Source organism: Dendrobates tinctorius, unplaced genomic scaffold (assembly GCF_039654945.1).
Source record: "Dendrobates tinctorius isolate UK_male_01 unplaced genomic scaffold, ASM3965494v1 ptg000022l, whole genome shotgun sequence".
NCBI lineage: Eukaryota > Metazoa > Chordata > Amphibia > Anura > Dendrobatidae > Dendrobates > Dendrobates tinctorius.
The window spans coordinates 48,816,814-48,834,159 of record NW_027361690.1 but is presented as its reverse complement, the minus strand read 5'-3'; the positions used below and the strand labels follow the sequence as shown (position 1 = coordinate 48,834,159).

The following is a 17,346-nucleotide window of genomic DNA, read 5'->3' as shown; positions in this document are numbered from 1 at the left end:
TTCACCATTTCACTTGATAATCCAGGCATGGTATGTGAAAACAGCTCCATGGAGTAATCAGTAGTATGGCCTGCATCATCCTTCAATCTTGGTTGGGGTGAAGGACACAAGGAAAGGTGTGGTTCATGAACATGAGCCTCCAATGACGACTCAGTGCTTTTACTTTTTACAACTGAAGAAGAGGAGGCGATAGAGCTGGAGGCTGAGTCAGCAATGTAAGACAAAACTTTTTCCTGATGCTCTGGCTTTAAAAGCGGTTTGCCAACTCCTAGAAAACTAAGCGTTCGAGGCCTTATGTAGCCAGACGATGACGCAGGGTCAGCACCTCCTGCATTCGGTCCTATTTTGCTCTTGCCACTACCATCAGATCCACCACCAACACCATCATTACCAGCTGCCAACCCCCGCCCAATTCCACGGCCTCTTCCACCAGCCTTCCTCATTTTTGGTAGAAATGTAGACAAAATCCAACAAACTATATAGTAATGTAAAACAAGGTACAAGGTGTCTATAGGACAGGGGAGATTTAGAATTTCTGCACACACTTGTGTACAGTGGACACTTTTGGATTGTGTGAGGCCCACTGATATCTGAGCGCTATGTGACAGGCTCGATGGCACAGCTGCCTGTGACCAAAGTGACGAGAGGATAATGGAGATTTTGAATCTCTGCGCACACTTTTGGACACTGGACACTTGTGGATTGTGTGAGGCCCACTGATATCTGAGCGCTATGTGACAGGCTCGATGGCACAGCTGCCTGTGACCAAAGTGACGAGAGGATAATGGAGATTTTGAATCTCTGCGCACACTTTTGGACACTGGACACTTGTGGATTGTGTGAGGCCCACTGATATCTGAGCGCTATGTGACACGCTCGATGGCACAGCTGCCTGTGACCAAAGTGACGAGAGGATAATGGAGATTTTGAATCTCTGCGCACACTTTTGGACACTGGACACTTGTGGATTGTGTGAGGCCCACTGATATCTGAGCGCTATGTGACAGGCTCGATGGCACAGCTGTGACCAAAGTGACGAGAGGATAATGGAGATTTTGAATCTCTGCGCACACTTTTGGACACTGGACACTTGTGGATTGTGTGAGGCCCACTGATATCTGAGCGCTATGTGACACGCTCGATGGCACAGCTGCCTGTGACCAAAGTGACGAGAGGATAATGGAGATTTTGAATCTCTGCGCACACTTTTGGACACTGGACACTTGTGGATTGTGTGAGGCCCACTGATATCTGAGCGCTATGTGACACGCTCGATGGCACAGCTGCCTGTGACCAAAGTGACGAGAGGATAATGGAGATTTTGAATCTCTGCGCACACTTTTGGACACTGGACACTTGTGGATTGTGTGAGGCCCACTGATATCTGAGCGCTATGTGACAGGCTCGATGGCACAGCTGCCTGTGACCAAAGTGACAAGAGGATAATGGAGATTTTGAATCTCTGCGCACACTTTTGGACACTGGACACTTGTGGATTGTGTGAGGCCCACTGATATCTGAGCGCTATGTGACACGCTCGATGGCACAGCTGCCTGTGACCAAAGTGACGAGAGGATAATGGAGATTTTGAATCTCTGCGCACACTTTTGGACACTGGACACTTGTGGATTGTGTGAGGCCCACTGATATCTGAGCACTATGTGACACGCTCGATGGCACAGCTGCCTGTGACCAAAGTGACGAGAGGATAATGGAGATTTTGAATCTCTGCGCACACTTTTGGACACTGGACACTTGTGGATTGTGTGAGGCCCACTGATATCTGAGCGCTATGTGACACGCTCGATGGCACAGCTGGCTGTGACCAAAGTGACGAGAGGATAATGGAGATTTTGAATCTCTGCGCACACTTTTGGACTCTGGACACTTGTGGATTGTGTGAGGCCCACTGATATCTGAGCGCTATGTGACAGGCTCGATGGCACAGCTGTGACAAAAGTGACTAGAGGATAAGGGAGATTGGATTGCTTTTAAAAATGCAGTTTGCGGAGCAGTGGGTAAACAGCAATGCCAGCGTGTCAGGAAGCCTTAAAAGGCAGCCCAACAACCAACACCACTGATACACCACAATATAGCCTCCCCTTGCACTGCACACACAGTGACTTGTGTGTTGTGCAGGCCAAATCGCTAGCAGCAGAAGCAGTTTTTTTGTCTTCTTCCCTGCCTAACGCTCTCCCTACAGAATCAGCAGCAACCTCTCCCTATACTAAGATCGGCAGAAGTAAGATGGCGGTCGGCGTGCACGCCCTTTTATACACCCTGTGACGCCCACCAAAGCAAGCCAATCACTTGCATGCCCTTCTGAAAGATGGTGGTGACCCGTGCCTAGGTCATCACGTTGCCCACAATGTCCGTGGATCCTGATTGGCTGAAAAAGAGCGCAAAACAAACTTTTGAAACTCGACTTTGGCGCGTAAGTCGCCGACCTCGTGGCCGACCTCATCCTAGGGTCGGGTTTCGTTTCATGAAACCCGACTTTGCCAAAAGTCGGCGACTTTTGAATTTTTTCGACCCGTTTCGCTCAACTCTAGTTTTGACTACCTTGCCTCTCTTTATTACCAACCAGCACACTTCTCCAGTCTGAAGGACATCCCCGATGTCTTCACTGTAGATCCTTGTCAGGTGAATCAGTGAATCGATTTCTCGTTCGTTTTTCACATACAGCTTGATGTCATCCATGTAGAGGAGGTGGCTGATGGTGCTTCCACTCTTGAACTTGTATCTATAGCCAGATTCTGTAATTATCTGACTGAGGGGGTTCAAGCCTATGCAGAACAGCAATGGGGTCAGTGCATCACCTTGGTATATGCCGCAGTTGATGGTTACTTGTGCATGTCAGGCATTATATGTATATATACAGTATATATATATTTATATAGTTGCCTTGTAATGTTTTCATTTCCTGTTCTGTCCAGATGTCACCGTATCCCAGAATTCCAAGCGGAGGAAGTTCACCAACCGACATATTGGGACACCCAAGTGATGGGAGTCTCTATATGGAAATTGCTGCTGGTACCAACCTATTGCGCAGTACCACCAGCAGAACACCGTCGCACCACTCACACACACACACACTCTATACGCCGTACACACTCACACTTACACATTCACACTCACATTCATACTCACACATTCAGACTCATACTCACACACTCATACTCACACACTCATACTCACACAGCCTCTTGTGCAGTACCACCAGCGGAACAACGTCGCGAGGACGCTGCCGCTGGAATCAGCCGAATGATTCACTGACTGCCATCATCTTTGTACAGGAGGAGCGCATGCGCAGTTTCAATGTGACCGCCGCTATCTATCTGCACAAACATGGCGGTGGTCTGACTTACTGCACCTGCGTGAATTATGCGCAGGTGCAGTGAATCATTTGGCTGATCCCCGCGGCAGATGTGTGACGTGGCTACAGACAGAGGAAGCCGGTCACATTAAAGGAGTTTTCCCATGAACAAAAGTTTATTTTAAAAATTGTCTGTGTCTGACCATGTACGGAGCATACCACATCTCCTGGGTAGGTGAGGAAGCAAAAGACAATACTGACATTACAGCAGGGGATCACAGAGGATTCATTTTGTGAGGTAAAATATTTTACTGACTGTTTTTTAAAAATATTTTACCTCACAAAATGTATCCTCTGTGATCTCTTGCTGTAATGTCAGTATTGTTTTTGCTTCCTCCCCTGCCCAGGATTTGTGGTATGTTCTGTACACGGTCAGACACAGGGGTGAGTGTCTCTGACCTTGTACGGAGCATACCACATCTCCTGGGCAGGGGAGGAACCAAAAGACAATACTGACATTACAGCAGGGGATCACAGTGGATTCATTTTGTAAGGTAAAATATTTCACTGACTGTTTTTTTAAAAATATTTTACCTCACAAAATGTATCCACTGCAATATCCTGTTGTAAAGTCAGTATTGTCTTTTGCTTCCTCCCCTGCCCTGGAGCTGTGGTATAGACAGGTCAAAGAAGAGAGTACAGACGGGAGAAGTCAGCACATGGGGATAGAGAGAGTGGATAGGTGGGTGAGCATATGGGGGGAGAGATTCTCAATGCTGCAAAGCCTGCCCCCCATCATGACATTACCGCCCTCCTGCTGCGAGAGCATCGGGCCTCCATCTAGTATATATATCTATACCATATTTTTCAGACTATAAGAGGCACTTTTTCACCCAAAATTTGGGAGGCAAAAGGGGGGTGCATCTTATTGTTGTAGCGCAGGCTTACCGGGGGGTTGCGGCAGTGGTGTAGCAGCATCACTTGGTCAAGGAACTCGCGGCGGCAGAAGTGTGGCGATGCTCAAGCTCGGTGTCAGCAGTCAGCAGTGCAGAGTTCATCATTGGTTTCCCTGCGGACATCTTCCTGAAGCCATGGGCAGCTGGAAGTGGTGTATGTGCAGATTGAGATCTTAGCTGGGCCTCTTGTGCCCCATTTTCCTGAGGCTGTGGGCTTCAGGAAAATGGCCGCCGGAGGCAGTGCGTGTGCAGATTGAGATATCGGCTGCTCTCGGCTTCAGGAAAATGACTGCCAGAGGCAGCAAGTGTGCAGATTGAGATATCGGCGGCCCTCAGCTTCAGGAAAATGGCTGCCGGAGGCCGTGTGTTCGCAGATTGAGATCTCGACGGCCCTTGGCTTCAGGAAGATGGCCTCCAAGAAACCAATGATGCTCTCGGCTCTGCTTACCGTGGACACTGGGCCACAGCATTGCCACATTTCTCCCACCGTTATCCTGAGGAAGAGACCCTGCTCCATGCAACAAACTCAACTCTGCCTCACTGCCGACACCGGACCCGCAGCATCGCACCACTGGGATTCCCCGAGACTGCAGCATTGCAAATAATTACATTTAACAAAGAAGCCTGATGACACATTCCCTTTAACTCATTTTTGCTGTGGGATATGCAGTATGCTGTATAGTATATATATTTTATGTATTACTATTACAAACAGTACAGCACTTCCTATACTTATTCTGACAAATATGAATAAATGTCCACATGTTGGGATCAGAGCTGTTGCTATAGAGGGAACAAAGGTTACACTCGCTCCTAAAGGTTGTCGAAAATATCCCTCTACCTCATATGAGGACTTTCCACACAAGCAGTGTCCCACTTATAAATGTTAATTTGCTCTGTAAAATCAGCCAAATGATAACATGTTTTTAAATAAGATTTATTAAATACATCTTCCTGGAGTATTAATTTAACAAAAGAGTCTCTTCTTTGTTAATGTTTCAGAAGGCGACTTAGCAAGTAGGGAACTGCAATATTTAGATACAGGAGCGATTTTGTAATGATTCTAAAAGAAAAGTGATCACATTTTTTATAATTTACTAAATAATTGTTTATTCATGGGACTAACCAATTCAATGTCATGCATTGGCTTTAGATACTGCACATAATCCAGTACAGTATTCAGTTCTGTTCTATGACAAGCAAATTCCTAAATTAGGGATTCAATATTATTGTTATTGTTCTATCTACATAGGTTCCTGGAGAAGAAGAGGAAGGCTTGGACAATGCCAAACATTATGTCACCCATATACCTGAACAAATGAGGGAAATCAATGGAAACTGATGCATTTGTCAAAATCTCGGCGTAGCATATCATGTAAATTGTGTTTTGTTTTTGTACCAAGTTTTTTGTAGCTGATTTTTATAGATCTTGTTATGGTTAATCCATACATAGTGATTTTGTTATAATTTTGTTAAGTAGATTTCACACCGCAAAGCCACAGAAAATTAATGTTTAACACATAATTAGCTTTTAAAAGCGGAAACATGAGCATGCTGTAAATTCTGCAACATGCACAATCTGTAGATGAAAAGTCACTTATTTTCAACATAGATTTCACCCCTTCAATGTACATTTAGTAATATCTGTTGTGAATGCTGCAGCCCAAGTAGGACTCAGTGTTAGTGTGTCTAATTATTGCTGTTTCTGAAGATGGATGAGTTGCTTCAGTTAAAATGAACCTGTCTTATGATTCTTGCTGCCCGAATTACTTGTATCAGACACTGGCTGCATTATTGCAGCTGTTTATACTTTAGGTCTCGTTCAGATGACACTATTTTTCACATATGCAAAAAAAATATGATATCAGTGTCATCAGTGTTTGGTCCGTTTGCCCCTTTTACAATCAGTGTAGTGTCCGTGTGTCAGTTTTTACCATAGAGTCTGGTGTGTGTGTCTGTTTTTACCATCAGTGTATGGTCCATGTGTCTATTTTTACCATAGTGTCTGGTCTATGTGTTTGTTTTTACCATCAGTGTATGGTCCGTGTGTCCATGTTTACCATAGTGTCTGGTCTATTTGTTTGTTTTTACCATCAATATAGTCATCAGTGGTTTTCATGGATGGATAACTAAATTACAAACCTTCTCCTATATATTACAATGTTAAATTAAGACAGCACTCGAATGGCATACTAATCACTGATGCCATCTGCGTGCTGTACCTGTGTCTCACAGACCTATAGACTTGTATTGGCACTTGTCATCTTTGATACTGGAAAAAATGGACATGTCTCTGAGTTTGGCACCAACACACAATTCAATAAATAAAAGGGACATGTAAATAGCACCATAGATTATAATGGGTGCATAATCTATCCATGAAAATCAACACGTACATGCAAAAAGATTGTCTGAATGAGGCCTCAGAGAGAGAGAAAACATATCTTAAAAATCTGACTGGAAACTATGCATCTCATACCAGGTTCCCTTTAAAATGGCACTCCAGAACATACTTTTTACGGATATAAAGCTTACTGTTCTAGCTGTGTAATTTGGTTAATCCCAGTTTAGTTGCATTATTACATTTTCCACCTGCATTACGGGTAACTGTTTCATGTGATCTATAGTCTTTCAACCAGTCTAGTTCATGCACTCATGTGCATTCTGAAAGTCAATTTCTGAATGCCTTTAAAATACAGTATGTCATCATCACCAATTAAATGCCTAGTGGCAACCTTCAATCATCTCTCCAAGCATCTTTACCCTCTGTGATCCTCTGTATAGATACCAGCTGACAGGCAGAAACCTATCATCAGCTTGTGGCAAAGGTGACTGACCGAAACTCTAAAAAATAGATTATTCTTAGGCTCTTTTCACACGTTCAAACTCATTGCTTTGCCACAATTTTCAAAAAACATTTCAAAATCACTGCAGTTTTATCCACAAGGAGAAGAAGTATGGAAAACTGCCTAATAAAAAACACTAATAGACACTTAATTATAGTATAACTTTTATTTTTTTTTAAAAACAGAATATAAAATGTTTTCGGCACTGTGATTGGTTGCTTTAGACAATGAAGACAGTTTATTTATTCACTGCGAGTCCATTCTGGGAAAAGCGCAATGCAAATGTTTGCTGATGTTGCGCATTTCCATTTGGCTATGTGCATATGACTCCTTTTTCAGGAGGATTCTGCCAGGGAATCCACCTGAACAAGTACTGCAAAACCGCTCCATAAAATGAACCTAGTGCAAAGCAATGTCAAAATGACATTTTTGTGCATGTGTTCCATCTTGTGTCACATCTTTTAACCACTTCAGGGTATGTAAATCCTGAAGCGGTTAAAAGTAGTCACATGTCCATTCTTGGGGAGGTTTCTGCTAAGAAACCACATGTTCTCTATACTTGTGAGTACAGGGCAAAAGATGTCCGTGACAAAGCCGCCGCAAGAATGAAGGCAGAACTGCATGCAAAGCAACTTCAAGATAATGACATCAAAGAAAAACTTGGCATCTAAAAGATGCAGTGCGCACATAGCCTTAAACAGTTTCATGAATTCTTTTGACTCTGCAGTGTGGGAGAGCAAAGAGATTCAATTTCACTTACCCTTAAAATAGGAGCAGCCTCAATGTGATAAGACCGCCATTACAAAGCCACAGGAAAGATGGAAAATCTAGTCTTTATTAGGTGAAACATATCAGAAAGGGAGAAGGAATCAAAATGGCAAACAATAAGTAATGGACCAGAAACTAAAATATATATCCACAAGACATACATAAGAGTCTAAGCTGCACTACATAAGAAAAAAAATAGAATGAATAAGTGAAAAGGGAAATACTGACTGAAGAGATCTGTGTGGTATTACACGGTATTGCATTTTAGTGTGTTTATTAATTAAAAAAAAGTTAAAAAAAAATTTGAAAGTAAATACCTTTTAGTGAAATTACAACTTATCAGACCCCTGACATTATTTAGTATGTCATACAAGTATTGTTCCAAAGTTACAACACATTAAAACAAAAACTGGTGCCCATTTATATAGTATAAAGACAATCAATGTATGAGTGGTCGTACCTGGTTTGTAATAATAGAAATGTTACACTTGAAATACACATATCTTAAAATAATATCTGTTCCTTAATACACTGGTGGGCAATGACAGAGGAGGCTCCTCTGCAAGGACAGTATATGGGCCCTTCACAGGTCAAGAGCTCGTCATAATGCACACTTCCATCTGCTATTGAGGTGTAAAGGGTCCATGCACAGGTTGCACCAGTGATATGTCTGCCCTGTGTGAAGAAACAGGATTGTATTTTAATTAACCAGGTGACTATTTTTAGCAAACCGAGAAAAGGCTAAGAATATACTTTTGCTTTTGTAAGCGTGTAATATTGACTTGTAAGCTGATATTTCATATAACATAGTGTGCTGTTATCTTTGATGATTATTGATGTTTGCCGATATGCTAATTATGCCTTGTGTTATGGAGGCAGTTTGTTGACTTTGAAAGCAGAGAGGGAAAAACTATGCAAATAGATTAAATAATCAAGTAATGCTACTGGATCTCATCACCATTCTTCTCCATATCTGTGATGCTGGACTGAAGGACACTTGTTAAATCTAAAAATAGGTTAAATGCCTCTGTTTAAAGAGACTCCGAGACAGAGAGACAGAAACAGCCAAAGATTCTGACAAGACATCCATGCATCCAAAAGGACCAGAGACAGGACAGCAGCCATTTTACATCATGGCTCCATCAGGAGGGACAGATATCTATCATTCTACAGGAAACAACCTAGGGGTTTTTCGGCCCCTGCTGGAAGAATACAGATCTGCTCCATTGACCAACGCTGAACCATGGATACGTTTGAGAAACCAGGTTGTTACTCTTGGGTTAACTGGCCTTGTACCTCAATGGACTGTCATCTTCCTATGCTTGTCGTTACCTCCTCTCTATGTGTATGCCACAGGTGGAGTAACCGACCCTGGAAGATGAAGCCAGGTTGTTATCCTCGGATCAACTGGCCTTGTATGGACTGAATGGACTGTCATTTTCCTATGCTTGTCATTACCTCCTCTTTGTGTGCATGCCACAGGTGGGGTAGAGACACAGGAAACTCTGAAACAAAATCTGCCATTATCCGGCAAATCAGCGGAAGGATGAGACTCTGTAATGTGCACCATCTTGGGGAATTTTGCTGGGTTTGTTCTATGTGTTATCTACCTGTTTTGTGGTTCAATAAAGCATTGCTACACTGTTTTACATTTACCCGTGTTGTCTGAACAGCGTTATGCCCACGTTAAAGGGAGAGTGGGCGTTCGGTGGGACGATCCCTGGTCCATGAAGTTTCAGTTAGCGGACTGGGATGCCCATCGACCCCCGTGTCTCCACACCCTGCTACATTTCTTAAGTAGGAACACCTTAAATACGGTATATGGACGTTAACAGGTTAACTACAAATGTTGATATTTTGGCAGAGAGTTATTGTAAACCAGTGGGACATGGGAAAAACCTATGATGCGATGCACAGTCAGCTTTAAATGTCATGTATTTAAGGTGGTGGGTCTGCTCCTGCTTTTCTGACATTAAAAGGGTGTACCCATGGCGCATATTTTTAGATATGCACAAAATATGTTAAAAATGTCTGATTATTTAAGACCCCACCTCTAGGACCCCTCCCAATCACTAGATTGCAGGATCTTGATGCTTTTCACTGTGGTTAAATTGAATGGACCTATATGACGATGCATGTCTATGGGGCTCATTGAGATAACTGAATGCTGTACCAATAAACCTTTGTAAACACCAGACAAGAATGGAACAAAAGTGTGATCATGCCAAGCCATTTCTATGTGACAACAGTGAGTATGAATGCTAGATGGGGCCCCACATTCTGGTAATGGGGAAGGAGAGCAGGAAGACATTTAATCCTGTGGATGGGGGATTAATGTATGGTGTGAGCAAACCCCCTTAACTTTATCACAGAAGTAAAGTGAGGCTCGTAATGTCATCTATACCTATACAAAAGCATGTGATTGGAGCCAACATAACCTACTCCATGTTATTTTTTACAGTAAAACATGATATTTTGCTGGCAGTGATAGGTTTGCTGTGATTTGCAAATTGGGTATAAAAGAAATTTGTAACAAAATGCTACAAAGTTAAATTAGTTGTCAGTTTTTGTAAAATTTATGGAAAGAGCTGCAAATATATAATAAATCAGAAAAAAACACATAAAAAACCTCACTGATCACCTCTTCAATCCCCTGACAATCCAGTGCAGATACTCAGTTGGCTCCTGTCGGACATATGACCACTGCAGAAAATTACTTGCCACAGTTGTAACGTGCTGTTATTACTGGCATCATGACCCTGCACTAAACGGTGAAGGCAGTAGAAGCATCTGCGACCACTGAAGGGGCTGTTGACTGCAGCAGTCACATTCTGGCAGGGACCATAGGGGAATCTTTACTGCAAAAGTGGGGAATAGGTGGAATAAGTATTGTTTTTTTTTTTTTTTATAACATCAACAGCTCTTTTTTTTCCTGAAATTGGATAAATCATTTAAAGGAGTATTCTCAAAATTAGAAATGATCCCCTATCCATCAGATGGGGATAACTTCCATATTGCTGGAGTTCTGACTGCTGGGAATCTACCAATCCCGAGAAGCTCGGAGCTACATGTGAATAGGGAGTTAGTCAATTATGTGCACTCATACATGCTGAGATAGAAAGCAGGGATAACGTTTGAAAAATCTGATTACACATTAACTCCTAGGATTTCTGATTTATAAATGCAATGATTGCATATCCACTCACACCCATCTACTTGGAGAATTTTCTGTCACCTAAGGTCTTCTTCTCAATGCTGCCACCTATCAAGGAATAAATGTGCAACATTATTTCTAGTGACAACATATATGTATTCAGTGTCCAGACTAAGGGAGAAAAGGTACTTTTATTCAGCTCCATGTTCAACGTATCACAAAGCAACCACCCAGTGACAACTGTCTTCACTCCAGTGATTGTGCTTGGCAAGAAATGATAGCTTTTATATGTATTCATGGATATCACATGGGTATCACAAGAGCATGAATAAATACATTTGATATTATTCCACTGTGTCATGTTCTTTTTACATTCTCATCTTAAAGGGGTTGTCCGTTCCAAATCCATATGTCTACAGGCACTATGTGTGACTGCAGAATTATGAATTCCCCTAGCGCACGAACTGTGTTTCTGACCTGACCCGGGACGGGAGGGTATATATGAATTATTCATTCTCTTAGTGGATGCGGCCTCGCTTCCATACTCTTGTACCAAGCAAGGCTGCGCTCTCTAGTTGGTCACTGCCACTAGCCGACAGCCTTGCTAAACGGGAAGCGGCCTCACTCAATACATGTGCATGGAGCCAAGCCACGTCAAATAGACAGGCCTTGGTGGGGAGTATGCATAACTCTTACATATGCTCTAGTCCTGGGTCAAAAACCGGCACAACAGAGTAACTGCAGACTTATCGATTTGAACTGGACAACCCCTTTAATTGAAAAAACACAAAAATTGATCTTGGTTTGAGTTGGTACACATGCAGCATATAAATGCATGTTCACATGGCCAAAAAGCATACAAAACCTACAAAAGACAAAATGAAAAAAACCCTGCTATAATTAAATAAGTAAAAAGCAAAAGTGCATACAGAGTTCTTAGTAATACAATATTTGATCAAACATAGCATAAAAGCCGTCACACCATCTACAAGGTGACTCTGTGGTAGGGGCGGTCCTACACTGTCTAGTATTAATAACCTTATCATGTGTCAAAGTTGACGTCTGTGTGTATAAGGACAGACAAGGACCGGGTCCCAACCACTGGACACCAGTCAGGGGAAGCCTTTAAATACAATTTCCAGCTCAGGAGAGGGAGGCCACACCCCAGCTTGCACAGAATGCAAAAATACAAAGAAAAAACACAAAAATTGAGCTTGGTTCGAGTTGGTACACATGCAGCATATAAATGCATGTTCACATGGCCAAAAAGCAAACAAAACCTACAAAAGACAAAATGAAAAAAACCCTGCTATAATTAAATAAGTGAAAAGCAAAAGTGCATTTAAATCATACAGAGTTCTTAGTAATACTGTATTTGATCAAACATAGCATAAAAGCCGTCCTACCATCGACAAGGTGACTCTTGTCACCTCCTTGTCGATGGTGGGATGGCTTTTATGCTATGTTTGATCAAATACAGTATTACTAAGAACTCTGTATGATTTAAATGCACTTTTGCTTTTCACTTATTTAATTATAGCAGGGTTTTTTCATTTTGTCTTTTGTAGGTTTTGTAACCCCTTTAATTGACAACTAAATACTATTATATTGATAAAAAAGATGAAGATACACTATAATTATTAGTCTAGTAATTGCCTGCAGTAGTCTCATGAGCTTTAGTAGTAATATTACGAATGTAGCCTGTCTGCAACAAATGGAGCAGTAATGACAGGCAACGTTGGGCCTGGAGAAGGGTGGGTATATCAGAAAAAAAATAAAAATCTTTTCATGGTACTGTACATGCAACAAAAACATATTGATTCCTAAATATATCTACACACACATACTCACCCTACATCACACAGAAAAACTGATACACAATAAAACTGATATTTATACACACTAACACACACAAACACTGATATGTATAGAGTTGTGGCCGAAAGTGTTGGTATCCTTGCAATTGTTTCTGAATATGAATTATTTCTCCCAGGAAAATATTGCAATTACACATTTTGTTATACACATGTTTATTTCCTTTGTGTGTATTGGAAGAAAACAAAAAACTGAGAAAAGAAGGCAAATTGGGCCTATTTTCACACAAACACGCAAAAATGAGCCAAACAAAATTGTTGGCATCTTTTCATAATTATGAGTAAACAACTTTGTTTCAAGCATGTGATGATCGTTCAAACTCACCTGTGGCAAGTAACAGGTGTGAGCAATATGAAGATCACACCTGAAGCCAAATAAAAAGGGAAGAAGTTGAATAAGTTTATGCATTGTGTGTCTGTGTGTGCCACACTAAGCATGGAGAATAGAAAAAGGAGAATAGAATTGTCTGAGAATTTGAGAACCAAAGTCCATCTCCAGAGATCTTGTTGTTCCTTTTACCACGGTGCACAAAGTAATCAAGAAGTTTACAACCTATGGGACTGTAGCTAATCTCCCTGGATGTGGATGGTAGATTAAAAGAGATTAAAGATTGCAATGCAGGATAGTCTAGATGGTGCTGCAGGCTCAGGGTGCATAAGTTCCTTACACTTGCCAGTCCTACTCTAATATGAAAACCACAGAAAGAGGAAAGAATCCTCCAATATTTGAGAAAAAACCAAAACAGACAGAGATGCTTAATTGTATAAACAGGCCTCAATACAAATGCACTAACAGGGTGCAGTGGACCCAAGTAAAATGGCAACTGCACAGGTGCAATAATACCTAATGAAACAGCCAGCCTACAATCAGGGATTGGCCGTGTGGCACACCAGTGCAAAAAAATAATCTGTATGTGGCAATGTTCACACAGGGAAAGCATAGCATATAGTTCACAGCCTCTTAGTAACACCATATAGGGGAGGCTGCCCAGTGCTAACTAGAATGCATCGCGTGTGAACAGAGGCCACAGTTTACAGAACCATTTGGGCCCAACTGCACCCTGAAAAGATAAAAAGTGCACAAAAACATATCAATATATGTAAGGTATTGGTTAATATTATGGCCATAATACGGAAGCTGGCAAACTAACGTCAAAGTTCCTTACACTTGCCAGTCCTACTCTAACATGAAAACTGTTTTGATTGAGTCACCGTAGGAGGCAAAAACAGAAATGCTAGCTTAGTCCAGAAAACCAGAGAAGTTGGCAACTATCAGATTGCAGACCCCTGAACCTATCAACACAACTAGCAGTAGCCGTGGGGGGTTCCTACGATGACCTAGACCCCTCGATCACAGCCGGAGAGATACATAGGCCTAAAGAAGGAAAGGGGAAATCTAACTGCCCCAGAGTAGACCCCAAAGCAATAGGCAGCCCACCACATATAATGACGGTGAAGCAAGATGAAAACACTTACACAGACAGAAAGACAGACTGAGCAAAGATGGGGCCCAAAAACTACCTAGATAGGAACGGATAGGAAGGCTGCTGTCTGCAATCTGCCAAAACCCTATCAGAGACAAAAGCCAACAAGCTGATATAAAAATGGCCCTGAAGCAACTAAGCTTCAAAAACTAAATCAGCACTCAGGTACTTTCTGAAGACAGAGCTAACGGAACACTGCACACTCCAGCAGGGAGTGGCAGAATCCAAAAAGCAAGAAAAACCAAAACAAATCTTAAATGCAAAAAGGCAAAACAGAAAACTTAGCTTTAGGAGAGCAGGAATCATACTGGTGTCCAAGAGTCCACAGAGAAATCACCCGCAGGGCAGAAAGGGCGTAGGCTGCCTTAAATCCAGTCAGTGACTCCACTCAGCCAATCGTCTTCATTAGTCCCAGGTGCCTGATAATCAGGCTCACTACCTTCCTTCACTAGAATAGGGAGTTCACCAGGCCTCAGTGACGGAGGGGAAAATGAACTCACAACAGTACCCCCCTTGAGGAGGGGTCACCGAACCCTCAACAATGCTACCAGGGTGATTAGGGTTAGCCCAATGAAAGGCACGCACCAATCTTTTGGCATGAATATCAGAGGCAGAGACCCAGGAATTATCCTCCTGACCATAACCCTTCCACTTAACCAAATACTGGAGTCTCCGTCTAGCCAGACGGGAATCCAGAATTTTCTCTACCTCATATTCCAAGTTACCTTCAACCAATACAGGGTCCGGAGGTGCCACCTCAGACACAACTGGCTCAACAAACCTCTTCAACAAGGACTTATGGAACACATTATGGATCTTAAATGTGACAGGAAGAGCCAAACGAAAAGAGACTGGATTAATAATCTCCAAAATCTTGTAAGGTCCAATAAATCTAGGCTTAAACTTAGGAGAAGCCACCTTCATAGCAATATTTTTTGATGATAACCACACCATATCACCAATCTTAAACTGGGGACCAATGGTCCTATGTCGATTGGAAAACCGCTGGGCCTTTTCCTGGGAGAGAGATAACTTATCCACCACTTGGTCCCAGATCTGGTGCATGCTCTCCACCACAGTGTCAACACCTGGGCAGGCAGAGGGCTCCACCTGCCCTGAAGAAAATCGAGGATGAAACCCAAAGTTACAAAAAAAAAGGTGACATCAAAGTGGCAGAACTAGCTCTATTATTTAAAGCAAATTTGGCCAAGGGCAAAAATGAAACCCAATCATCCTGATCAGCGGAAATAAAACATCTCAAATACGACTCCAAGGTCTGGTTTCTTCTCTCTGTCTGCCCATTGGTCTGAGGGTGAAAAGCAGAGGAGAAGGACAACTGAATTCCCAACTTGGAACAGAACATCCTCCAAAATTTAGATACAAATTGAACTCCTCTGTCAGATACAATGTTCTCAGGAATCCCGTGCAAGCGAACCACCTGTTGCAAAAACAGGGGCACCAACTCAGAGGAAGATGGCAACTTAGGGAGTTGTACAAGATGAACCATCTTAGAGAACCTATCACAAATCACCCAAATAACAGTCATTCTTTGAGAGACCGGCATATCAGAGATGAAATCCATTGAAATATGGGTCCATGGCCTCCTGGGGACCGGCAAAGGCATCAACAACCCACTAGAGCGAGAACAAGATTTAGACTGGGAGCAAGTCCCACAGGACTGCACAAAATTCCTGACATCATGAGACAAGGTGGGCCACCAAAAAGAGCGACTCACCAGATCTCTAGTACCAAAAATACCTGGATGACCAGCCAATGCAGAGCAATGAACTTCAGACATCACTCTCTTCTTCCACTGGTCAGGAACATACAACTTTCCACTGGGGCAACGCTCAGGTTTGTCCTCCTGGAACTCTTGCAGAGCAAGTCTCAAATCGGGCGAGAAGGCAGAAAGAACTACCCCTTCGCCTAAGATGGTAGCAGGCTTGGTCACCATAGGAGAATCAGCAAAGAAACTCCTAGAGAGGGTGTCTGCCTTGACATTCTTAGTTCCAGGAAGGAAAGAGACCACAAAATCAAAACGTGTAAAAAACAAGGCCCACCTAGCCTGTCTAGGGTTCAAGCATTTAGCCGACTCTAGGTAAATCAAATTTTTGTGGTCAGTGAGGACCACAACTTGATCTTTGGCTCCCTCCAACCAATGTCTCCACTCCTCAAATGCCCATTTCATAGCCAACAGTTCCCGATTCCCCACATCATAGTTACGTTCAGATGAAGAGAACTTTTGGGAAAAGAAAGCACAGGGATTCATTTTAGATGTTACCGGATCCTTTTGGGACAACACCGCTCCTGCACCAATCTCAGAAGCATCCACCTCTACCTGAAACGGGAGTGAGACATCAGGCTGCCGCAGAACCGGGGCGGAGGTAAATCTACGCTTCAGCTCCTGAAAGGAAGCAACCGCCTCCGGAGACCAATTCAACACATCCGCACCCTTCCTGGTCAGGTCAGTCAATGGTTTGGCAATACTAGAAAATTTTGCTATAAATTTCCGATAAAAATTAGCAAAACCCAAAAACTTCTGGAGGGCCTTCAAAGAAGTGGGCTAAACCCAATCATAAATGGCCTGTACCTTGGCCGGGTCCATTTCAATAGTTGACGGAGACAAAATAAATCCCAAAAAAGAAATCCTCTGTACTCCAAAAAGGCATTTTGATCTTTTGACATACAGAGAATTCTCTCTCAAGATCCGGAACACAGTCCGAATGTTTCACATGAGCATCCCAATCCTTGGAGAAGATCAAAATATCGTCCAGATAGATAATCAAAAATTTATCAACAAAGTCTCGGAAAATATCGTTCATGAAGCACTGGAAGACAGAAGGAGCATTAGTGAGCCCAAAAGGCATCACCAGGTACTCAAAATGTCCCTCCGGAGTATTAAACGCCGTCTTCCATTCATCCCCCTGCTTAATGCGGATAAGATTATA

At 42.5% G+C, this 17,346-nt stretch overlaps 1 protein-coding gene across 2 annotated transcripts in view; it reads left to right on the top strand.

The window, feature by feature from the left end:
• RHCG (Rh family C glycoprotein) overlaps positions 1 to 9,541 on the top strand; it is a 363,392-nt gene extending 353,851 nt beyond the window's left edge. For both annotated transcript variants that reach the window (XM_073568698.1, XM_073568697.1), the window contains exon 10: positions 5,525 to 9,541. In XM_073568698.1, coding sequence (XP_073424799.1) covers positions 5,525 to 5,614 — 90 coding nt within the window. In that variant the 3' untranslated portion in view covers positions 5,615 to 9,541. The remainder of the gene's footprint in view (positions 1 to 5,524) is intronic.
• The last annotated feature ends 7,805 nt before the right edge of the window (positions 9,542 to 17,346 follow it).